At 38.3% G+C, this 25927-nt stretch overlaps 4 protein-coding genes across 4 annotated transcripts; 1 reads left to right on the top strand and 3 right to left on the bottom strand.

Annotated features, from left to right (window-relative positions):
* Positions 1–11466: 11466 nt before the first annotated feature.
* On the bottom strand, positions 11467–13364 carry SAPIO_CDS2526 (uncharacterized protein; the record flags this gene model as incomplete). Its single annotated transcript, XM_016785519.1, has 2 exons — positions 11467–12626; positions 12749–13364. 2 exons carry the CDS (start codon positions 13362–13364, stop codon positions 11467–11469), a joined length of 1776 nt encoding a protein of 591 aa, XP_016644895.1.
* A 771-nt stretch (positions 13365–14135) lies between these two features.
* Positions 14136–15142, bottom strand: SAPIO_CDS2525 (uncharacterized protein; the record flags this gene model as incomplete). Its single annotated transcript, XM_016785518.1, has 3 exons — positions 14136–14490; positions 14576–14826; positions 14948–15142. The coding sequence occupies 3 exons, from the start codon at positions 15140–15142 to the stop codon at positions 14136–14138; spliced, it is 801 nt and encodes a 266-aa protein (XP_016644894.1).
* Positions 15143–18646: 3504 nt separating this feature from the next.
* Positions 18647–20173, bottom strand: SAPIO_CDS2524 (uncharacterized protein; the record flags this gene model as incomplete). Its single annotated transcript, XM_016785517.1, has 3 exons — positions 18647–18926; positions 18998–19305; positions 19820–20173. The coding sequence occupies 3 exons, from the start codon at positions 20171–20173 to the stop codon at positions 18647–18649; spliced, it is 942 nt and encodes a 313-aa protein (XP_016644893.1).
* An 847-nt stretch (positions 20174–21020) lies between these two features.
* SAPIO_CDS2523 (uncharacterized protein) lies at positions 21021–24002 on the top strand (the record flags this gene model as incomplete). Its single annotated transcript, XM_016785516.1, has 4 exons — positions 21021–21259; positions 21718–21928; positions 22007–22802; positions 22852–24002. The coding sequence occupies 4 exons, from the start codon at positions 21021–21023 to the stop codon at positions 24000–24002; spliced, it is 2397 nt and encodes a 798-aa protein (XP_016644892.1).
* Between the last annotated feature and the right edge of the window lie 1925 nt (positions 24003–25927).

Here is a 25927-nt window from a genome sequence, read left to right as displayed (position 1 = left end):
TAAATAACCTATATTTTACTAAGTAGACTTTTTAAAATTATTTAAATTAGAAATAAATATATTAGATTATAGCTTAGAAATATAATTAAGATAATAAAATAAAAATAATAAATTTTACTTTATAATATTTATATTAAAGAAATTTAATAGACTTAAATTATATTATAAAATACTTAATAAAAAGTTAATAGCTATTATTAAAGTATTTAAAAAATAGAGGTATTATTTAGTAAGTATTAAATATTTTATTATAATCTACTTAGATTATAAAAACCTTATAGAATTTATTATAATTAAGGAACTTAACTAGTAATAAATATATTAAGCTAAAGAGCTATTAAAATATAATTTTAAGATTATATATATTAAGGGAAAAGAAAATAAATAAGCTAATATATTTAATTAATATTTTAATTACTTTTAGAAAATATTAAAGAAAGTATAGATAATATTATATTATAATAAAAAAGGAAACTTATAATAAATTATAATTATATATTAAATTAAAATAAAACTAAAGCTATTATAAAACATTAAAGATTACTATTATAGCTTAAACCTAGGATATTAAAAGTTACTTACTAATTATCTAAATATTAAAAAAAATATAAAATATAGAAGTATAATAAAAGGATTATAGTATTTAGATAACTAACTAAAGATATCTTTAAGGGAATTTATAAATTACTATTATATAGATACTTTAATTTAAAGAGAATATATTAAATTTTTAAATAGTTCTATTACTATAAGATAAGCTTTATAATAATAGAGGATATCTTTAAATAATATATATACTATATTAAAAATAAAGTATTAAAGTATAAGCTTTATAGAAAGCTAAAATTAATACTAGTATTAAAAATACTATAGTAAAAGATTACTATTAACTTTATTATTAAATTACTATTATTAAAAGACCTTACTATAAAGATTAAATATAATAATATTATAATAATAGTAAATTAATTTATAAAATATATTTACTTTATACCCTATAATAAAATAATATAAATATTATAGTTTACTAAACTATTTTTATAAATAGTAATAGTAAATTATAACTTACTAAAAGAAATTAATTTTAATAAAGGAGGATTATTTATCTTAAAGTTTTAATAAAGCTTATTAAATAAAATAGAAATTAATTATAAATTATCTATAATATATTATTTAGAAATATAAAGATAAATTAAATAGATAAACTAGATATTAGAAACTTATTTATAATATTATATTAACTAAAAATAAGATAATTAAATATTACTTTTATTTCTAGCTTAGAAAGTTTATAATATTAATATATTAGAAAATATAAAAATATTATTATTTTATATAAACTATAATATTAAATTCTAAGCTAGATTTAAACTAATAAAGATTAAAACCTAAATAAAATAAGCTATCTTTATAGTAGATAAAATAAAGAAATTTTATAAATAACTAGTAGAAAAATTATAGTTTATTTAATAATAAGTAAAATACTATATAAATTAGAAATAAGTTAAAAAATTAACTTTTAAAAAAAAAAGTAAAGTTTAATTATTATAAAAGAAATTAAAAATTAGAGACCTTTAAATTAAAACTATATAATTAAATAATAAGCTAGATTATAAAAAATTAGGACTATTTTTAGTTAAATAAAAAGTTTTAAAAGTTAATTATAAACTAGAATTATTAAAAAAAATAAAAAGATATTTAATTTTCTATATAGTACTTTTTAAATTAATATATAATAATATATTTATAAAAGAGTCTATTATAATAGAACTTAAAGAAAATATTTAGAATACTAAGAAGATTCTTAACTTAATAAATAATAATAATAAAAAAAAAATTAACTATTCAGATATTAGAAACTTATTTATAATATTATATTAACTAAAAATAAGATAATTAAATATTACTTTTATTTCTAGCTTAGAAAGTTTATAATATTAATATATTAGAAAATATAAAAATATTATTATTTTATATAAACTATAATATTAAATTCTAAGCTAGATTTAAACTAATAAAGATTAAAACCTAAATAAAATAAGCTATCTTTATAGTAGATAAAATAAAGAAATTTTATAAATAACTAGTAGAAAAATTATAGTTTATTTAATAATAAGTAAAATACTATATAAATTAGAAATAAGTTAAAAAATTAACTTTTAAAAAAAAAAGTAAAGTTTAATTATTATAAAAGAAATTAAAAATTAGAGACCTTTAAATTAAAACTATATAATTAAATAATAAGCTAGATTATAAAAAATTAGGACTATTTTTAGTTAAATAAAAAGTTTTAAAAGTTAATTATAAACTAGAATTATTAAAAAAAATAAAAAGATATTTAATTTTCTATATAGTACTTTTTAAATTAATATATAATAATATATTTATAAAAGAGTCTATTATAATAGAACTTAAAGAAAATATTTAGAATACTAAGAAGATTCTTAACTTAATAAATAATAATAATAAAAAAATTAAATATTTAGTTAAATAAAAAAATTTTAAATATAGTAAAAATATTTAAAAGTTTATTAAATACTTAATAGGGAGCTAATAACTTTTTATTATATTTTACTAAAAATATCTAAAAAAACTTTAAAATCTAATAATATTAGATCTTATTTTAATAACTTCTAATTAACTACCTTAAAAGCCCTTAAGGACTAGGTATTATTAATAGCCTACTAAATAGTAAAAATAGTATTTTTAATATTTTTACTCTCTTTTAAACTTTAAAGCTTTTAATAAAATAATATAATATTCTTTTCTTTTAAAAAATCCCTCTACTTCTATAAATAAGTAATATAGGCTAAGACCTTAGCTAGGTTATCTTCTATATAGAATAGATCTTACTTTACCTAATAAATAGCTATTAGGAAATATATAATTAAGAAAGAAAGCTATATTAGTATTTAAATTTCCTAAGAAAATATAAATAACTTATAAGATAAAGCTATAGAATTCCTATTATAAGACTTTTTAAAATAAATATATTATAGAATACAGAGTATTCTTACTAGCACATCCCTATAAGTAGAAAAAATAGTAAAATTATTTAACAAGAAAAGAAAGAAAGAAACTAAACTATAGAAATAGTAAATAAGCCCTCCTTATCTACTATAATAAAACTTATAGGAACTTGTACTTACATATTACAGGTATTATTTACTTACAGGCAGCACTATTCCTAGATAACTAAGGTAAGAACTAGTTCTAGCTACTAGTAGCTATAACTACTAAGTAATAGAGCTACTACTATACTAGTAGCTACTACTTCTAAGAGAGGGGAATATCTTTAACTAGTACTAAATACTAACCCCCTACTCCTATAAAGTATAACCCCTTTACATAAGCCCCCTCCCCCCCTCCCCAAGCACAGGGTAGCTAGCTACAGCCCTAAATAGGGCAAGTAGCTAGAAGTTAAAGCTATTTTTAGCAACTTAATTTATTCTACCTAGCCTATCTACTAATTATACCTTCTACTCCTAGGTTACTTACATCTATAATAAGCAAGCACCTCCTTCCTTTATTAGTCATATACTTAACCTAGCTTTAAAATTCCTTATATTAGTATTTTTAGTAGCTACTTTAACTTTTTCTTCCTTTCTTCTTCCTTTTCTTCTTTAAATTAAAGCCCTAAAGCTTAAATAAAATAAGCCTATTATATCTAATTCCCTTTATCCCCTAAATTTAGCTTTTAAAAGTAGCTATAATATACTTTACTAGTAATTCCCTATATTAACTATATTATTATTACCTTAAAGTAAATTTAAATTTTAATACTTTATACTTTACTTACTATACCTACTACCCCTAATACTACCTACTCTTTCTAAAAATAAATCTTTTTACTTCTTCTTATCTACCTCTACTATTATTCCTAAGTTAATTAGTAAATATAGCTTCTTAATTAAATTTATAATTATATTACCCTCTTCTATACTACTTTCTACTATACTACTACCCTCTACTATTACTACTATTATCCTACCCCCCTCCTCTACTAACCCTACTACTCCCCCCCTAAATAGTCCTCTAGATATTAGTCCCTAACAAAAATAACTATATCTCTACTATATCTATATAGACTAATACTACCAAGATTATATCAGCTAGCCACATAGCCACAGTACTTACACCTACTACTATAATACTAGCTAGCACTATAATCCTATATAGCCTACTATAGTAAAAGCCTAGTACCTCTACTATACTAAATAATAAATAATTATAATATCTAGATAGTAATAATAAATATATAACTTCCTACTTAAAACTACTAAAATATAAAAAAACCTCTAGACTTTAAAAGATACTAACTTAGTTCCCTAATATAACCCTCTTCCTCCCCTTCTTTAATTATACTTTAACTAATAATCTTCTACTTATCTAAAAGTACTATAATATATACCCTTAATAATACTACTATCCCCCCTACTACTCCTACTACTCCTACTACCCCCCTCTCTTCTACTAACCTAATTACTATTAAATTTATAGCCCTTACTACCTAAGTTACTACTTTTAAAAATAAAACTACTAGTAATCCTATAGATAAAGACAATTTTAATAATAAATAAGCTTAGTATACTTAATAATATTAGTTTCTATTTCTATTTTATATTCTTATAATTAGTTTTCTTTTCTTTTTTATTTTAAAATAAATAAAGTTAAGCTTAATAAAGCTATTATTACTATTAATATATCTCTATTCTTTTATATTTATATATTTCTCCTATCTCTTATAAGCTATTTTTAAGCTATTATTAATATTAGCTAGTCTATATACTACTTTAAATAAATTAAGTACCTCTATCTTTATAAACTTACTTAATAATTTCTATATAAATATATTATAGTTTTTCTATTATATAAAAACTTCCTAGTAAAAGCTATATTTAACTTTTCTAATATAAATATAGTAGATCTTATTAACTACTTACTTATTATTACTATTAACCTAGATAGCTAATAGCTAAAAGTCTATTTATACCTAGTTAAATATAAAATCCTTATATATTTAGTAGAGGAAATTAATATAAAACTAGCTCTCCCTCCTACTAAGTAAGCTAGATAGCTTAATAGTATATAAAATAAAAATATAAGAGATAGTAAATTTTAAATAGAGAGAATCTAGTTTCTTCTTTAGCTATATAATATTATAATTATATAAATCTAACTATACTTTATTACTTACTTTAAATCTCTTAGTAAAAGCCCTTTTCTTATTTATAAAAGCCTCTTAAGCTTAACTAGTAAATACTATAGTTACCTAGTAGAGCTTAGTAATTTCTTAAAGCTTTTAGATAAAGTCCTTTATATACCCCTTAGGTAAGTACTAAAGTACTTACTCTACTAAGGTATCCTCTATAATAAATAAGATAGAAGGTAGCTTATATTTATATATTATATAAAAAAGGAATATCTTAATAGATAAGCTAATATAGCTATTTATTACTATCTATACTATAAGGTACTATTAGTCCTAGTTATCCTAGTTATAATAAATATAAGCTTAGAAGAAGGCTTAGACTTCCTAGTTTATATATTTAGAGCTTCTATCTATCTAGGGGTAATATACTATACTTAACTACTACTTAATAGAGAGAAGCCTATATAGGTAGTACTAAAAGTAGCTTATTTATATTCCCCTCTAATTACTTATAATAGCCTATAACTACTAGTAATACTATATTTAGTATTATAGAAAATATTTTATATATACCTTAATATCTATAATAATAACTAACTTTAAAATTATTTCCTTAAAGAGCTTATTTTTAATAACTTAGAAATAATAGTTTTTATTTACTAGAAAGAAGTCTATAATAAAGTCTATTTAAATTTACTAGTAAAATTAATCTAAAACTAATAAGGGTTTTAGAAAACTATATTTCCTATCCCTCTAGATCTTAAAGTACCTATAGATATTACAGTTTCTAAGAAATTAGTAAATATATTAGTAGAAAAGTAGCTAGTAAAAGTCTTATAAGACTATTACAATCATACCTTTACACCTAGGATATCTAATAATATTTATATTATAGATTTACTAGATAATCTATCCCTAAAACTAGTTTAATTTCTCTATTTCTAATAATATACTTTAAGCTTCTATAAAGGTTATTAAAAGTATACTAAGTACCTACAACCTATCTCTAAAGTATAGCTAGCCCTAGGAGTTAATTTAATACTTACTAATTTATATCTTAAGTTAAAGCTTAGGGTCTAGGAAGTAAGTACTTTATTCTATAGTATAGAGGACTTTTTAGTAAAGTTAGTCCTAAAAAATAATCTACTCCTATAAACTCTATAGTACTAGGTTACTAAAAACAAAGAGGGCAAGTATACTAGTAGCAATACTAATAGTATAGCTTAATACCTTTTCTAAGATTAGCTATATTTCTTATATATCCTACTTTTCTTTTTATAATAGCTAGTTCTATTCCTAGTAAGATAGTATATCTAGGATAATAATATCCTTCCTAAGCTAGTATTCTAATTAAAAGTTAAACTAAAAGAGGTACTCAGCCTACCTGGCCTATTATTCTAATAAGATCTACTAAATTATAAAATATTAGAGATTCTAGTAATTAATAAGGATAGTAAAGCCCTTATAGCTATAAAGCTTAGCTAACTATTATTTAAAATAGTAGATAATTACTAATATCTCCTTATTATAGATTAAGTAATTATATTCTACTAGTAAAAGCTTTTAAAAGTAGAAAACTACTAGTTTCCTCTAGCTATTAACCTCCTATAAAAATATACTATCTAAGCTAAACCCACTATAGTCTATTTCAATATAAGTAGAGTACTTTAGATCTTATTTAGTTAAGATAAATACTCTAGTAAAAAGTATCTTTAGTAGATTAAATACCTTCTTATACTCCTATAATTAAATAAAGGGGGTCTCCTTACTTATTAGTATTATAAGAGAAATAGCTATATTAGAGAAAGTAGGGATAAAGATCTAATAATAGTTATAAAATCTTAGGAAGCTCTATATATTTATTTATATTATTAAGCTCTACTATTTAAAGATTATATAGACCTTCTCTAGGTCTACCTATATACTAATACTAGTATATATTATAAACTTAAAATATTTAACCTTTTTAATAGTAAATTTATATTTATTTAGGTCTAGATAGAAGCTATATAAGTAGAGATACTTAAGGACTTACTATACTTTCTAAAAGTAATCCTTTTTAAAGCTATTTAAATAAATAAGTATATTATCTATATAAACTAATATAAATTTATTAAAATAATCTTTTAAGATATTATTAATATATTACTAAAATATTACTAGTACCCCTATAAGCTTAAAAAAAGTAACTATCTACTTAAAAAAGCTATACTTTATCTAAAATACTATCTTATATTCCTCTTCTTCTATAATCCTTATCTTATAAAAGGCCTAGATAATATTAACTTTTATAAACTACTTAATATATATTAAAGTATAAAAGGTCTCCCCTATAAGTAAGAGGGGATATTAATCTAAGTAGATAATTTAGTTTAATCCCTAGTAATTAATATAAAACTATATCCCCTTATTTAGCTTCTATATAAAGAAGACTAATATAGCTACCTTAAAGCTACTAGCTTAGATAAACTCTTTATTAAGGAGGTTTTTTAATATCTTCTTTAAGACTAGGAGCTCCTCCCTTAATATATTATATAGTAGCCCCTATAGGAGGGGTAGCTCTTTACTATCTAGCCCCTCTTTAATTAGGATACTATAATCAATTTCTAGCTTATAAGGGTTAAACTTATCTACCTTACTCTTTATAAATAGTAGGAGGAAGTTATAAAAGTACTAAAAAATAATTACCTATAATTCTACTTCTATCTTTTTATACTTAGGAGCAAGAGCTTTCTTAATATCCCTTAAGCTTACTATAAATACTAATATATCTACTATTACCTAGCCCTTCCTATACTTAATCCTTCTTACCTCTATAGTAAATACTAATACTATTATATAGTAGGTATCCTATAGTTCCTATACCCTTAATAACTTTTCCTATTTACTAATATAGGGAACTTATTTTTTTTATAGCTTATACTAGAAATATTTCTTATAGAAAATAGAAAATAATTAGCTATAAGTTAACTAAGGTTTCCCTAAGATTATTAGGTACTTTAGGAGCAGGATTATATATATATATATAGTATAAGTATAGCCTACTACTTTAATTATAAAATAAACTATCTCCTAAATTACTATCCCTTTTATAGTAGCTAATATTCCTTTAATTACTTAAGGAAAAATAAAGATAATAGGGATATTAAAGTCCTTAATTAAGTCCTTACTTATAGTAGTATAATATAAATAGCTTTTATCTATAAGAATATAAATAAGGTTTTAATTATTAATAATAATAAAAATAATTATAAATTTAACTTTTATTTTACTATTAAACTCTTCTATCTAAGTTATAGTTAAATACTACTCTAGAGTTTAATTTTACTATAAAGCTATTTTTTTCCCTATATAAAACTATTTTTATTATCTAACTCCTTAAATAGTAGGATATTATAAATAATATTAATTCTAATCTTCTTTTTTAGAAATACTACTAGGGTATATAAGTATATAGCTATAAAGTAGCTACTACTTCTATAGTAAAAGCAATACTCTTCCTCTTAATACTTTTCTCTTTCCTCCTTTAAAACCTACCTAGCTTTCTTAGCTTTTAAGCTAATATAATTACTATTATAATACTAACTAGTACCTTTATCTAAAATATAAGTTATTTTTATCTAGATATCTCTATCTAAATCTATTAGTAGGGACTAGTTCTTCTTAGGAAAGCTAGTAGGGTAATATAATAGTAAGCTTATACCTAGGGGGTATAGACTATTCCTTAGAAAGTAGAGCTACTTCCTATATAAAGCTTAGAAAGCTAAGGTCTACTTATATATCTAAGTAATAAAGTAGAATCTAATAATAAACTTATTATAATCTATTAGTATTTATACTATAATTAGTTAAATAGTAAAGCTTAAAGATAATATATTCTATAACTATAAGAAATAGGATCTATTATCCTAGCTTATACTACTTACTTAGGTAAGGACTTCTTTAAATTCTAAGAAGAACTAAAAAAATTATTAGTTATCTTTCTATATTAGCTAATAGAAATAATTTTATATATCTAGCTATATCTAAGTATTTTTAAATATCTAGATAAAATACTAGATAAAGTCTATAAAATTAGAGTTACTATATAGGTTACTAGTAACTTAGAAGAGATAGATCTATTATTATTTATCTTTTAAAATTATATCTATTATAATATATTATATTACCTTATTAAAGCTAATTAGCTTTATAAGATTATTAATTTTATATTTAATAAGGAAGTAGTTTAAGAAGGGGTAGAATATATCTAACTTACTATCCTACTTTAACTATAATAATATCTTTTACTTAATTTAGCCCTTTAAAGTAGTGCTAGTAAAAGTATTAGTATAAAGCTCTTAGCTTCCTAATTTAAATAGGAGAGGAGTTATTATATTAGGTAAAAGTATACTAGGGGTGATAGTAGCCTAAGCTATAGTAACTGCCTCCTGAATTAATTAGATAAATTTGCTATTCCCAAGGAGAGTATAGCCTACTTACTAGATCTAGGGATCTAATATTAGTAGCTATAGTAGTAGCTTAATATAAAGCTACTCTTCCATTATATCTAATATCTAATAGTATATAGTTAAATAATATATTATAGGGTGTAGAGTATTCTTATTAGTATATCCCTATAAGTAGAAAAAATAGTAGAATTATTTAATAAGGAAAGAAAGAAAGAAACTAGATTATAAAAGTAGTAGGTAAGCTCTCCTTATCTACTATAGTAGAACCTGCAGGAACCTGTGCTTATATATTATAGGTACTATTTGCTTACAGGCAGTGCTATTCCTAGATAACCAAGGTGAGGGCTAGTTCTAGCTGCTAGCAGCCACAGCTACTAAGTAGTGGAGCTGCTGCTGTGCTGGCAGCTACCGCTTCCAGGAGAGGGGAATGTTTTTAGCTAGCACTAAGCGCTAGCCCCCTACTTTTATAGGGCGCAGCCCCTTTATAAAATATACTTTTTATAATAAAAGAACCCTATTATAAAAAAATATATTATTTTTAACTTATAATAATAAATATATAATATATTTTCTTTTTTCTTTCTTTTAATAAAAATATATTAAATTAAGAAATCTATTTTATAAGTTTTTTAAATAGTTATAGATTTAATAATATAATATTTTTTAATATAATCTAATATATTAATTAAAATAATATTACTAATAATAATAAATATATAAGAAAAACTTATAGGAATAAGGAACTAATAGGTAAATAATCTATTTATAAATCTTTAGGGATAAAGACTAAAGGAGGGGAAATATTATATTATAAGCTAACTATTTTAAAAGCTTAAAATAATTAGATATAATAGAAAAAAATAAACTATAAGAGAATATAGACTAATAGAATTAAGATTAATAAAATTAATAAAGTAGTCTTAATAATCTAAAATAGGACTAATAAAGGAATATAGTTAATCTTTACTAAGGACTAATACTAGAAGAATATTAGTCTTAGAGAGAGCTTAGAAGGGAAATATCTATATAAACTATAGGTTCTACTATATATCTAATTTATCTTTTAAAACTTTCTAGTAGTTAATTTAAATATAACTACATTCCTATACTTAAATATATACTTTTTACTAATATCTTATAAATACTACTTAACTACCTTACTTTACTACTAATAGATAACTACCTTAATCCTATTACTAGTTATATCTACCTAATACTATCAATAAGCTAGTATTAAGATTATAATAAATACTATTTAATTATTTTACTTTACTATAAATAGATAATTATTTTAATTTTATTATTAGTTATATCTATTTAATATTATTAATAGGTTAGTACTAGGATTGTAATATATATATAACTACTTTATTATTATATAGTTATTAAATATACTTATATTTATAGGAGCTGCCTATACTAGGAGAAGTTGGTCTCGAGAAAGAAATAATTTATGTTAAAGTCTAACCTAGACCCTACCTATCTATCTAAACCTGTTGACGGAGTTCCACCTACCTCAGTTCCGCTAGGGTACGCCGTAGAGCATTCACTAGCTCGGGCTTGCAGGAGATTATAATACAACTCGAGGCTATCCTTCCCACCCTGTGCAATTTTCAACTCGCAAGAGCTACCTGTTTCTATCGCCTCCACCTGAGCCAGAATCATGCACAGGAACATGTAACTCTTGACATTTGTTTCGCCCTTGCGCATCCGTTCTAGTAATAGGTCGATCATATCGTTCAATGCCTTCTTGAGGATAGCCCGGTATTGCGAGGTCCGATGAAGGGTCCCGTCTAGGCGTTGAGTCTCGACCTGTGAGAGGAGCTCCAACCCGATAGAAGTCATTGCATACCTAAAACCTTCCTAAAACAAGCCACCTCCCACGATCATTAGGCGGTGGAAGGCTTCGTCTGGCTCCGGAGAGATAATAGCCATGGCAGCGTCTATGCTGACTTTGAGGGAGTAATGGAATAGCGGGTTGGTCCGGGCCTTGTGGGCAAAGGAGCAGTGTAATGGGATCATAAATCGACGGACTAAATAGTCGAGAAGGTTACGGTGGAAAGGCGTTACGCCCGATTTGCTATTTTCATTGAGGAGTTTGGTGTATACTCGAGAGGCTTCTGTTATTTCCGAGCTGAGAGAAAGGATGTCGGGGTATGAGAGCTCAGAGTGCAAGTCGTTCAAAAGCCGCAAAATTCGAAGGCGCGTTGGCAGTGAGTCGAGAAGGATCAGTTGCATCGAAGTTTCGGTATAGATAGATGTAGGGCGGGAATGGAGTTCCACTGTGGATTCATCCATATCTTCATCGTTGACGTTAGAGGGGGCTGCCGTGTCAAACTCGTCCAAGGAAATCCGTGGAGGCATGGCTGAATCTAGAGACGCTTGTACAGCCATCTCGAGGATAGTAGCCCATAGCCTCCTCCGCAGTTCTGCTTTCAAGATAGACATGGGTGGGAGGTGTTTGGGATCTCTACTTAACCCCATCTGCATGGCCTGGTGAACAAGAGACCCTATTGATATCCAAACCAAGTCACCACCCACGGAAAAGATTTGGCGAGCAAGAATCATAAGGCAGTGAATCTGCAACCCCGCGAAGCTCAGGCGGTCTTTCTCCAAAGGCCCAGATAACCATGTTTGGGCAGCATATATCCACTGATAGACCTGGTTACGGAATTCGGAGTCAGCGTCGTCTTGCTCATGGAGACTCGATCCTATGGCGATAACGAGGAGGACTTTTAGTCGGAGGCTTGTAGAGGCACTACCGGGATCATCCCAGTATCTCTCGTACTCAGCCCAAAAGCTCGGTCTATGGAGAATTCGGTATGTCGACTCGAAGGACTGAAAATAGAGAGTAGACATTGCATCGGCGGTTTCTCGGGGTGGAGGCGCAAGAATGAGCCCGGGTGCCATGAGAGACCTGCTGGGCCGCCAGGCTTTGAGGCTTTTGGCAACAAACTTGCATTTTCGGAGGAGGTCGCCCATTTGAGCGATAAGATCAGAGGTTTCGGCACCTCTGGGTGAATCTACGTTACCGGAGCCAGATGCCTCAGCATAGCAATTTACAATAGGCAGCAGCTTTTCGTGGCATGATTAATAAAAGGCCAAGGCGGAATGGGAAAAAGCGTGGCAATAGGTATGGACATACCTCCTGACATGCCCGTCCAGAAGCTCCATCTTAGCACTCGGGTCTTATTCAGAACAATTTGGCTATCCTGAACGGGCCCGTAATGGAGCGAGAGGATATCCCGGCTCGGGTCGGGACCGGACGAGGAAGATTCCTCAAGTTTCCGTAACCTCTGTAGGATATCCTGGAGATCTGACTGGACGTTCGGTTTATGCGTCGATGGTTGGATACCAGTACGATCGACGAGGAGAGTTCCGTCATCCTGCGTTTCCGTTGACGCGGTTCCAGTTGCTGGTGTTGGCATTACAGGTAGTGCTGTCGACACGACAGTAGGCGCTGTCGATGAGTAGCTATTATTATTGCGTATTGGTCTGCCGGAATCCTCTGCCCGTCGGTCCGGAGCTAGTGTGGGCGAAGATGAAGGGGCTGTTGGACTTGGTGTTTCGTTCAGGGAGTGGAGTTGTTCCGTATAGGGGCAAAGAGCCGGACCATCGTTATACACTCTGTATGTACACCGGGCTTTTGTTGACACGCAATGGCTGCAGGGGTTGTTCCGGTCGCACTTGATCTTGCGGCGGCGACACTCGACGCAGGAGAGGGCCGGTCGCCTTCTCCGCCGGCGAGGTTGCGGATCCATTAGGACTCGGAGTATTTCCCACCGCTGAATCTCTTCAGTTATCCTTGGGCTACACACTAACTTCGAGATGCGTGAAAGAGTAATAAAAATGGTGCAAATGTCTCTTTCCGAATTCCAATGCCGCCTCGACATACACCATGGAACGGAGATGAGAAAGTGCTTGAGAACCACATCGACCGATAAAGCCGACGGTCTCGGCGACAAGAAGCTTAGTCATCTGTTCCATTATCTCCGTTGGGTCTTTTTTCGGCCGAAGCCCGTAATTTTGTTCCCAGCAAACCCCGCTTAGCTCCGCCCATATCTTGATCAGTTCTCTTGATCCTCGGAGAGAAATGGCACCTCGCCGTCGTGGACCTGGGCTGCGAGGACCCTTTGGCCGTCCGTCGAAACACTGAATCGTCACGAATCAACCACAACATCTCTCATGCGCCACGAAAAAGTAGCTCGCCTTGCACTAGTGTCTGAGACACAAAGCCTGAGGCGCAAGCAGAGATGTGCCGTGTGCAACTTGAAAAATTCGACCAGATAGGAAGGACAAGGGTATCATTCTGCATTGAAATTATGGAGACAACCTAGATATATAGATATTTGTAGTGTATGTCCAACACGACCGCACCTCCGGCCCGGAACATAGAAGAAAGAATGCACGCCATCGAGCGATTGAACTGGTTTGCTTCCCGTTATTAAAGTATTAAGTGGCATGCCCGAGCTGATCTCCGCTGATTCCCCCTTCCCCCAATGAAATTTCTTGGCGAAAGGACGTTATGCTGTCTATTGAGGATTGGGCGCTACAGGGCTGACGCTCGATACTTCCGACGGACTCGGGATTCGGCCGGGGTTCAATGAAGCCTGGGGCGCTTCGGATGCGACTGGGCGACGCGATGGGGGTGCGGTGGGATACAGGTGTCCAGGAACTGGTGCCGGAGCGGGCGAAAAAGCCGCCGGTGGCGGCTGCGGTACGGGTTGGGCGGCAGGCGCAGACCGAGCTTGATAACTCTGATACGCCTTGTAGGCAGACTCTGGTCCCTTCAGAAGTTCGCCGTTACGGTCGAGAATAAGCCGGACGGCACGGTTTCGGACGCTTGTTTCCCAGCAGGCGATGACGAAGAGAGTGAAATGCGTGAGGCTGGGGTATGGCTAGTGTCAGTACGGATAAGACTCGTGGCATGCAGAGCATGCGGCCAGGAAACAAAAGGAAAAAGAACACCTACATGAGGATAACGCCAAGGGCAACCGTCGCCGTCCGCCGAGAATGGCTGACGACCGCGTCTCCATACTCGTCGTAATCCCAGCCACACCAGCCTCCCCAGCAGAGCAGAGACAAGATGATAACACCGATTAGGAGGCCGAGCCAGATGATCAGATCCATGGCGACGCAGGCGCCAGGGTGAATGCCTAGATGACCTGTTCGGACGATGAGGCAGACAATTTCGGCAATAGTCCAGCAAACCGACAAGATGAGCTAGGATTCGAGGTTAGCCAAAACGACAAGCGCATCCATCAAGTGGTTGTTTCGACTAGCAGCGTCGTTCCCAGCTCAGCAGAGCAGAGGTCAAGGGCGACGCGCGCTCATCCGGACATACCTGGGCACCAATAACGGCAAGCGGGATATAGCCGTCAGTGTAAGAGTAGTAGTAATCGTCGTATGAGCTTTGCGCTGCGACCGACGAAACGATGCCAATCAAGGCGATGGCGATGACGGCCGCGATGCCGCGGAAGACGAGTTTCGCGAGCCACGTCGCCTTTGTCGAGGCGACGATGACTTTAATCGGCTCCATGGTTTTGCTGGTAGTCATGCGCGCCGCGCACGAGGGCTCCTCGAAAATGGCGGGTCGAGAAAACCGAGAGTCAATCGCGAGCTCCCCACGCGAGCTTGTCGTGCTTGGTCGTTGTAAGGGACGAGGGTGAACCAGGGGGGAGAAAATAAAAGTCAAAAGAAAATGGGCGCGTGATGGAATATTTTCATGGTAATAAAAGATGCAGTCAAGACCCAGGCAACGCTTGCAGGCAACACAGCTGGAAGGGGGACACCTAATTTCCCTATGCTCCACAAAGATCGGTCCAAGCGTAGGGCGATGAATCAAGATTGGGTGGCAGAATGAGCCGGGATCCGCTGTTAGGCGAGAAGGGGAACACGAGCGAAGTGAGCTCTTGGCTTGCCACTTTGCCGGCCTTGGAAAGGATTCAAAAAGGAGCACAGGCTTGCACAGCCACCCCTCATCCCGTGTAACCATGATCTGCACCTGAGGGGAGCTCGATTTTCTCGGTCATAATCTTGCTGCTCTACCCCATTAAATTTACCGCCATCTTTGTAGCAAAAAAGGAAAAGGAAATAGTCAAAGATCAGATTGGGGAGACCTGTATTGTGCTGAGTCAGCTTGCTGAATCCTCATAATCCTCATAATCCTCATCGGATCGGTCGATCGATCCATCGTCTTTTGGCCATGGCTGACGGTGGTAATGGTTCGCCCGCAGGACCCAAAGTCAGTATGGAGGATCACGATTTGTGACACAGTCCATATATATGATTGTGGAACGGCGGGTCCGTCCCCCCCGGGGGCTGCGGCAGGATCCAGACCTGGGCTTGGGGCAGCGACGGCCCGGAATACCCGGCACCAAAGAAAATCGTCCGAGTCTGAATTTCGAATGCCAGCTAGATCCGTTACGAAGACCTTTGCCTAGGAAAAGCGCACCGTAGCCGTCATCGCCGAGTACAAGCCGCCGCACAAGCTGACGTTCTCCCGCAGCCTCTGTGGACCTACGCGATACGAATGCTTTCCATCATGTACTCTGCACGAATAAGTCCCCCGACAGACTTTGGAGCTGAGTTTCTGCACTACACCATAGGGTCGGCTGCGCCTGACTGACAGTAGCCGCTTCCGCGCAGACTTACTACTGCACGGACAAGCGAATCTCTTCAGTTAGGATAGCCTTTAGTTAAGAAGGAGGCTGTTGTACATGTTGTAGTTGATAACGAATCGTCTCAGAGCTTATCTCCCAGTTCCTGTAGTAAAAGTCCCCTCCTGTACCTATTTTCCCTATACCTATTGTCAAGTCGATTCTGATTCTGCAACTAAAGCGACGAAGACCACTAGCACTGCTGCGTAGGCTGCCGTTGCGGAGAGCACCGCAACATTGTCCTCGAGCGCGAAAGCCATCATGAGCCCAAACGCAGCGACGAAAACGGTCGTGGTCCACAACGCCTGTAGGGTATCGACTACTAATATTAAAAGCCACATGGGGCCAACCATGAACGTAGCTCCGACAGCGGCGACGCCGATGCGGGCGAAGCGCCTCCCGGCCCGGTTTTCTGTCCGAGTCGAGACGGGCGGAATATTTCTCTCTTCCCATCTCAGTACCGGGGTTGACTTGTGCCTCTCATGTAGCGGAAGACCACACATGACGTCTGTGAGCATTTTTCGATCAAGTTTTCTCTCGCCGGTGATCAAAAACGGATCTCATGGCTCGCCACCGCGTCTTTCCATGTAGTCGTGTTCCTGCAATGCTTGAACTACGAAAAGAACGCCGTCATCAACTGCTGCATCCAGATTTTACCGTGGTGGTGTGTCAGGCGAGACACTGCATATCTGCCGACCATATTTTGTAAGGTCCTCCTCCCAGTCATCCGAACATGTGTAATACATTGGATCCTCATAGATCCGTCACGCATGGATGGCGAGGCTAAATTGAAGTCGTTGGATGCGCAGTCTCTGCATCTCTGCCAGGCTGACGCGATAGCTTTTGGGCGTGCTGTTTTTGCAAAGTGAGAATTTATGAACGTCCCCGATAAGGTTTTTTTGATACAGGCCATGTATCCATTTTAGTCGCTTTTCTTGGTCGAGGTCGTGTACTATGCCGGTTTCAGTATCCATTTTCTCGACGAGCACATTGCTTGATTCACCTTCTTTCCACGGACGAGAGGGGGTACGAACCCGTCCACTCGTTAAATATACTCAGGTGCAAATTCGTTGAGCAGGCATTGGTGCCTGATACAACTGCATGAGTGCCCAGATGCGAACATTGGTGCGGAATATTCATGTTTTATCAAGACACCTCCATTCATCCCCTCGTGCTTTCCATCCTCAAGCAGTCCATACAGCAGTTCGAGTCTTGACGAAGTCCACATAACTTGACGACAATGTCTGCCGGCCCTGTCCAGGAATACCCCCCTGTCGAAATCGTTATCACTCCTGAAAAAGTGCGTCTCGCATTGTCGTTTTCATCTGACAGCGAAGCCCAGATATATTTCGAAAAAAATTGAACCCATCAACGCTCTCGAGCCCTCTTTAGTCGAACGAGTTGTTTCCCTCCGCTTGATAGGAGTGCATACCCTCATATGTCGCGGGACGCAGCTACAGATAGTGTTTGAAACTCGGTCTGGCTGCGGACAGTGGCTTGCGCAGACTAGACTAGACCATATCTTTACTCGTCGAGTCGGCTCACGGTTATGGCTTAAGAGGGTCGAAGCCCAGCACTACATCAACCTGGCCCGGAACGACTCACAAGAAGACGTTGCCGAAGATGACTCAGACGATGTTGCCGAAGGCACCCCGCACAATCCCCTGGCAAGGGCGCTGCGCAGGGTCGAGACATGGACGAAGAAGAGGGCGAAACGGCGGTCAAGGAGCAAGACCAGTGGGGACTGAGATGTCCGACTAGAAAGGAGATTTCCGGCCCTCAAATTCCATTTTATTTTGCGACACCTTGTTTGGAGCCCCCATGATAATTCCCATTTACTCTTCAATTCTTCGGCATCTCTTCATTTGAAACAGTCGCGAACAGCATCCATAACGCTCCTTGGATCATTCTGGAGGAGGGGTAGACCCAAAGAAGTCTTAACTTCGGGGGCAGATGGTCGCTGTCCACGCTAACCGGTTTTATGGATCGGTGTAAGCAAATCCCCGGTTAATCAGTTGGGTACGGAGATCAAGGGCTTTACAGCAACAACTCGTATTGGGTTAAGTGCTTTCTATTGAACACGGCTCCATAGTAGTGCCCTCTAAACCTAGTCAGATAATGTTGAAGCTATACGGCCTGTAAATTCACTGTTATATGCCTCCCTAGCGTGAAATGTTTGCTTTCACGTCTCCAATCACTTCAGGCCTATAATATACTTGTCAGGCACGCATAGCAGGGTTCAGTAGGACGATATAGTATTCTTTAACGGTCGAGTTCATTACCGGAGTACGAAGCAAGTAGAGCGGAATGAGTCGGGAAGTCCCCACCGCCCACAGGAGCTCGTAGAGGTCGATGCAATCCCTGGTTCCCCTCCGACCCATGCATCACCCAAACCAGTCCTGGGAAGAGGCGTACTCGAGATCCACCTTGCACCGCTCAAGGTCCGCGGGCATATACTCCTCACGTAGCTTCCCCTTCGTCGCCAGTTCGCGTCCGGAGCCGCCCAGCATCGAGCACACGACGATCCTGACGTCGTCGACCGTCTTGGACAGCGTCACATCCTCCGTCCCGCACTTCCATGAGTACGCGCTGACCGGCGGGTCGTCTGTCTTCTCCCTCCAGTACACCCCGAAGTACCCCACGTTGCGCGGCAGGCCCAGGCACCTTCCGTATGTCACGTCGTACAGCTTCCCCTTGGTCACCCCCCGGGAACCTCCACCACCCCGCTGTAGTACGTGAGCTCATATCTCCCTTGCACCTGGATGAAGCCGATCTTGTGCGACGCCGGCGCCTCCGGGTACATCCGGCGCCAGCTCGCCCCCGCGCGGAACATGGCCCAGAGCCTCCCCCTCGCCGCCACAGACTCCAGAGCTTCCCCGCGCGGCACCTTATGTTCAAGGCTCGTGCTGAAGAAGGCCGCGAAGACACTTTCTATCAGGGGGTTGGGCGTCCGGCCCCTATGCGGTTTGGCCGGTGCGAAGAAAAGCGTCTGCAGCAGGGAGAGCGAGGTCGCGATGGTGCTGTGCCATGTCTTGCAGACGCGCTGCGCGGATGTGAGAAGGGTTTCTTCTGTGATTACCTTCCCTGATCACTGTGCTTGTAGATGTGATTGCGACGATTACCGTAGGTGATTGTCGATACTGTTGGCGATCGCTTTTTCCCGTTGCTGGGCGGCTGCCTTCAGCCGGCCCGCCACTACTTTCTGCCGTGCCTTACTGCTCTCGGCCTGCATAAAGGTCAGCCCGTGAGACCGTCGCCCTTAAATAGTTCAACATGAAAACGGCCACAGAGGTGCCCGGTGGACTATTCTTTCCGATGACGTTCTTGATTATGACCAGTGGCCGTTTATAGGTCAAGTTTTAAAAAAGGAGAGACTAGGTAGTTTACTACATTTTTTCCGTCTTAAGTTCATCCACCTGGGCAACATCTTCGATAAATGTAGCGCCATACTCTTTCATAATCCGTATCTTCTCCTCCATATTCATTGCCAAGGTGATTCTCCCAAAGTCTCTCGGCAGTTGCCTGGCACTCCTAAACCGCAATACCCACACACCAACCCCATCCATCGGCCAACCAAACACTACCACCTTTTCTTCTTCTTCTGTCGCATCCCTTATCCCCATCTGTACATCGATCCAAGCCTGTTCACTCGGCCACAGTGTCGCACCAGTACGTCGCATCAGATTGCAGAATGTGTCCTCTTCGTCCGGGTTGGATGCGCGATGCGATACATGGGAGCGGGAAAGCGATAGGAAAAGCATGTCAAGGAGATCGGCCTCCTTGATGAGAACCCCGCCACTAGAGGGATAGCCGTAGACAATGCATCCTCGTGTGCCGAAGGCTGTCCTTTCCGTCATCAATAGAGGAGGGTTTGTAGGGCACGAGAAGCCGTGCTGTGATTCGTCGCTCATCAGTGTTTGTGGATGGGAGGTGGAGAAACCGTGGATAGAAGAAGATAATGGGGAAGTGATTGTTTGCTAGCAGAGAGCTCGTAGAAAATTGAAAGTAATAGGGAGGAGTGTGGGGTTGCTAAATCTCATCTTAGAATATCATATCAGGGATGCAAATGGAAATACAATCCTGAGCAGAAGAAGAAGAGTTGAGCCTTAGGTTTAAATAGTGAATTATTTATTATTCATGTGGCTTTGATTGACCAGAAGAGAAGAAGAAGAGACTCCCCCGAGTTCCACATATTTGCATAATCTGGGTGGGATCTGGGTTGGGGGGGGGGGGTTTTAGGCAGTAGCCCCTCTAAATAAATATAGGAAGTATTTACCGAGTACTCCGTAGTAGTGGTGCTGTTAGCCGTGTTAACCGAGGTCAGCAGGGTCCTTTTAAGTAAATATTTGTATCTTTGTTTGATAACATTAAATTAGCCAACAATCCCCGGTCTTGTGAAGTCATTGTCATTTTGTGGTATAATTATTGCCTGATCGGATAGGAAACCCTTTCCACTCCGTAGCTACCCTACACTGCTGTAACCGATTTGTTGGTTTCCTCGTAAATTCTGCAGTAAATCCTCCTCCCCACGAGAATCCTTCACACAAGCATCCTGGTCTAAGTAACCGAATCAGTAACCGTAAACGCTCGAGCCGCCCTCGTTATATGGCCGGAGTGGAAGATGTATTATAATTACAACAATATGGACTCTTAAGTAAAGCCTTTATAAAGTTGAATGCCATGCCATGCCATAGCCTCCTCCTCGTAACATGGAGTGTAGGTTGATTCTCTATCTTTCCCTCTTTATGGGCCGCCGACATGATTCCTCTCCTCCCTCTTACGCTCCTCTTCTCCCTGCTGCCAAACGCTCGAGCAGCACCACCTGATGATTTCCCAGGTGACGGGATTCCCTACCGAGTGATTCCAACTGGCACTGCCCTGCCCGAGAACTTTGTAGGAACCTACCTCTACCATTATGCCAAGTGCAAGCAAAACTTCGGCCCTGGGGCGAAGGGCAAAATCGACGACGCCTATTACGATGCGTGGGTTATATCAAAGTACGTGGATTTCCTATCTCTACTACCCTCACCTTCATAGTTATATGCCCTGGCTTCGTTATTGATTACAATTCCGACACACCGAAATCAACTGTGGGATACATACACTGACTTCCATTCTTTCCGCCCTCTCAAGTACCGCCGGAGTGGCATCGAATATCGATTGGAACAACGCAGCAGCTTTGGAGTTTCTCGGTGCTCCTGGGCTGAATAAAGGTCAACAAACTCAAATCCAGGCCGTCTTTGCAAACGTAGCAACGATGAGCTACAAAAACCCCTTCTAGCATTACATCAAGGTCAGATGTGATGATCCCGCCAAGTTGTGCCAGAGCCGACCAGATGAAAACCCATGCCAGCCCAAGTACGCACTTTCACCTTGTCTCTCTATTATATACATGTATCAATTCGTATAAGTGAAGTTGGGAGAGGGACTTGACTAATAAATACCCTTCATCCAGCCCACCCAACCCAGGCCAGAAGCCGATGCCGACACCTCTTGCATATGCGACAAGCTCGGACCCAGACAATAGAGGCACTCCAATGATTAATTTCTGTCAAGGCTTTTTCGACCGCAGGAAGCTCGAGGACGCAATCACGTACGGAAATGGGCTCACTAGCCCGAACAACCTGAGACTTGCAAACTACGACAACAGAGCAAGTGTATTCTTGGTGAGCTAGATTGCATACGTTGGGAGCCTCGACTCTATAGACCTGATATAGATATACTAATCGAATGAATTTAACCAGCACGAGTTATTCCATTTATATCTGGCAGCCGACTCTCCAACCCCTAATCCCCGTGTCACCGACCTCCATATTGAAATTAAACTGGGAAATGGGGGTAAAACCTACAAGACAGAGGCATACGGGCCCCTTGGTACTAAGCTCTTAGCTCGCTGGCAAGGCGACCCGACGGTTGGCACTGCCGGATACTATGTTCAGCGGAATGCTGACAACCTGGCATACTACGCATTGGCGAAGTATGTCATGACAAAGAATGGCAATATATATCCCCACCTACCTATCGTCGTAAACGAGATAGATGGTCCCCCGTACCCTATGAACTTTCCGGGTTCGCTTGCTATTTTCATTACCGAGGGTAGTAACTTCTACTTGAACACTACCGAGGGTCTCTCGGCCTGGGAACTTTCGCCCGGCGATGATTATCCGGGCTGTTCGGATAATGCCAACGACCCCCAAGACATCACTTCCTCTCTCGCCATCGATGGATTTGCCCCGGCCTCGGCCTATCCGGATAGCTATAACAGCGAGGTTGCGAGTTGGATAGATGATCTCGTCTTGACTGGTGGGGGGTCGGATCCCGGCTCAGGGGCAGGCGCCGGCCAGCAGATCGCGATTGCGTCTTATATTAACCCACTCGGAGACCCGGCTTCGTGGTCACGGCTTTTCACGTACGATACGGGGAAGCTCAGCGTTCTAGTCGCCAATGTCTTAAACGGTCCAGATTATGTTGTCGATCCAGCCTGGAAATCGGTGATTGACCAAGCTGCGAGTCAAGGCAAAACGGACTGGGTACCTTGGCGTAAGCCAACAACAATTTACGACTCGGCTGGGCTCGCATGACCTTGCAGACTGGGCTTCGCAGATTGAACAAGACATCGACAAATGGTACGAGCTGTACGGCTCCAGCCTTGGCGGCATCTTCTTTAACGAAGGTTGGCCAGAATGCGGCCCGAACAACGTTTATGCGGATCTATACAGCTACATCAACAATTACACCAAGCGTAAACACCCCGGCGCTTTCACAGTCCTCAACCCTGGGTCCCCGATTGCTCAATGTTACGAAAACACAATGGATGCGCTGTTGACATTCGAGAACAGCTACGAGAGCTACCAATCCTCATTCGTGCCCAACGACTGGACGCCCAAGGATCCCCGAAAGATATGGCACATCATCTACCGGGTGCCACAGGATAAGATTGCTGCCGTTGCCGCTCTTGCTCGGAGTCGTCATGCAGGCCTACTGGAAATTACCGATGATGAACTGGAAATTACCGATGATGACAATCCCAACCCGTACGACAACCTACCCAACGACGCCTATATGCAAGCGGTTCTCAACGCCGTGCCCGGTGGCAAGCCTGGAATTGACGACCCAGCTAAATTCACCGGCTCCTACGTTGCTGGTGTTCCGAGTAATGCCGCTGTCTCCTCTTCTGATTATAGCTCTGTCACCTTGACTTGGTCATCCGTCGGGAATGCTCTTGGCTATGCGGTGTATAAAAATGGCGCAGTGGTACTAGAGCTTCCTCCGTCGTTAACTCGAGCTACGATTGGCATGCTCGAACCTGGATCCTCAGACCTGACGTTCGAGGTACGGACCATCTTAGCTTCCGGTGGCGGGGGTAGCTCCCGGTTAATCTCGGCGAGCACGCAAGGCCTCCCAGAGAGTGGTACAATTACCAATGTCGGCTTTACACAAAATGGTGACACCGTTACATACACGGCCGATGTCCTGGTCCCGTACGCATTTGTACGACTGTTTATCGGTATTAAGCAGCCTTTTATGAAGGTCGGAATCGGCCGCGGGTGGCCAATCCAGGTGCCGGGAGTGGATGATATGGGCACTGCACACCACCAAATCGTGAACTACCTGGTTGAGGGGAATGAGTTTTACTCAGGCTTTTACCAATACACCGGCTCTTGGTACGAGGGGACTGAAGCAAATGCGGATTGGTCCTGGTCCCCGATCGGTGTCGCACCTCAATCTCAGAGTGGCTAAACATACACTTGGACCGTCCCGTTCACTGGTACAAACGCTGTAGCTAGCGAATACCTCATACAAGGCCAAGGGTACGCCCCGAGCAAGAATGTTTTTAAAGGTGAACTTCGTTATATTATCTAGGCAGACCCTAAATAGTACTAGAGAAACTTAGCTGCTTTATAGGCTTATTTAGTAGGAGAGTTAGGTATATTATTACTAAGAGTTACTCTTATAGTACATATTTTAGTTACTCTCTATTATCTCTACAAATAGTACTATATATTTATCTCTATATCTTTAGATATCTTTTGGGAACGACTATTTCTGGTAGCAATGCCTCTGTCTTTGGGATTGATTAGATGGCGGGTTCGACTGTTGTGATGGTCCCTGGGCGTGTCCGCCTGGATGGTTCGCAACCCATTGCCGACTTCCTCAGCGGCATCCAGACTCAGGCCTCCGGTATGATCCCCTACGAGCAATTTGGACTGCGGCGTATTTCCAAGATCGGACCCGATGCCAAAGCGGCATATGAATTAATTTGATAGTTTGATTATTATTTAGCCTGGAGAAGTTGCACCATCGGACGTTAATCCGGCCAGCGTCCTACTCCCTGTTTGATGCTGAGGTCTATGGTTTATTAGCAGGATCCGAAGGTTACTTTAGCTATCCTCTAGTTCTAATATGTTTTCGAAAGTGTAGCTAGATGCGATGACTCGATACCTTGGACAGTAGAAGGGATATGTATGCTCAAGCCAGGAAACTTCATTCGAAAAGTTCAGCGCAAAAGACAGCATCCCGTATTATAGCATGACATACTACGGAAACGTCATCCAGGCAGCCTATGGGTCTATTCTGGTCTTCCTTGCTGCCACAGCTGTTGTCCTTCCCATTGCGGTTAATTGCTACGGGGAGAAGAAAGACCTGGCTTAGGTAGGTGCTAGAGAGGAGGCGCCAGCTCATAACATGGGGAGGGAGTTCTCTGAGGCATAGTCCATGCCAAGAAAAGCGGTGAGAATTAGACATCGCAGAATATCCAGGTTTCGCCACACCTAAGTTCAACATAACCCCGCCACCAGAGTATCTAGCTACTCCTACCAACTTGATCAATTGACCTTTAATAAGTTTAGATGAGTTACTGTGCTGTGCAGCCCTGACACCGCCACCTCGGAAGAATCTTCTCCCCATGACACTTCGATCTCCTCGAGAGGCCAGATAATACGATCTCAACTATCTTGCTACGTGACTGTGGGCGACGGCTGGCTGCGGAGGATGGTTTGGCCACACGGGATGACACTGCAGTAAGAAGTGGACCAGGCTGAAGCATAGGCTGATCGGGGGCGAACTATGGTATTGGTATCCTTCACCATAGTTTCTCACAGCAGTTCTAGGTCTGACATGATACAGGCTAGAGTCATCGCAGTAGTCTCGGAACCCATTCCAGGGCGAACAATATACAAGATTTCATATTACTAGAGAATAGTTAATACATGCGCTGGCCGATATCTGTATTTATGATGGCCTCTCGACGACCGAGATGCCACTCCTTATTAAAGGTACAGAAGCAGCAATAACTGCCATTTGTTAGTCTCAGGATTCCTCTACTTCACTGAGATGTGATTGCATTGACACAGAAGGAAAATGGGCCAGCCATCAGTTTATCATCACCTCAAAGTCGGTATTTGATGAAATGTCTAGTAGAGAAGCTTGGAAAGATGTCAGCGAGAGTATGTATAAGGTGCTAGATAACATTTGGGAAACTGAGAATTGTTATTAGTGTCGATTCGGTGGTAAATATAAAGGGGTTTAGTTCCTTGTGATGCTAGCGATACGAGTCAGTGGCTACACAGGCTCCCATAGTTTGCGAACCGTCTCAAGGTGTCCTGCTGGAGTCTTCTTGAGTAGACCTGTGTGATAACAGCCAAGCTTTAATTCATTGCCAACAG

This window comes from Scedosporium apiospermum (genome assembly GCF_000732125.1).
Source record: "Scedosporium apiospermum strain IHEM 14462 chromosome Unknown SEQ_SAPIO_0086, whole genome shotgun sequence".
Lineage (NCBI taxonomy): Eukaryota > Fungi > Ascomycota > Sordariomycetes > Microascales > Microascaceae > Scedosporium > Scedosporium apiospermum.
The sequence above is the reverse complement of the archived record's forward strand: the minus strand, read 5'-3'. Positions and strand labels throughout refer to the sequence as shown.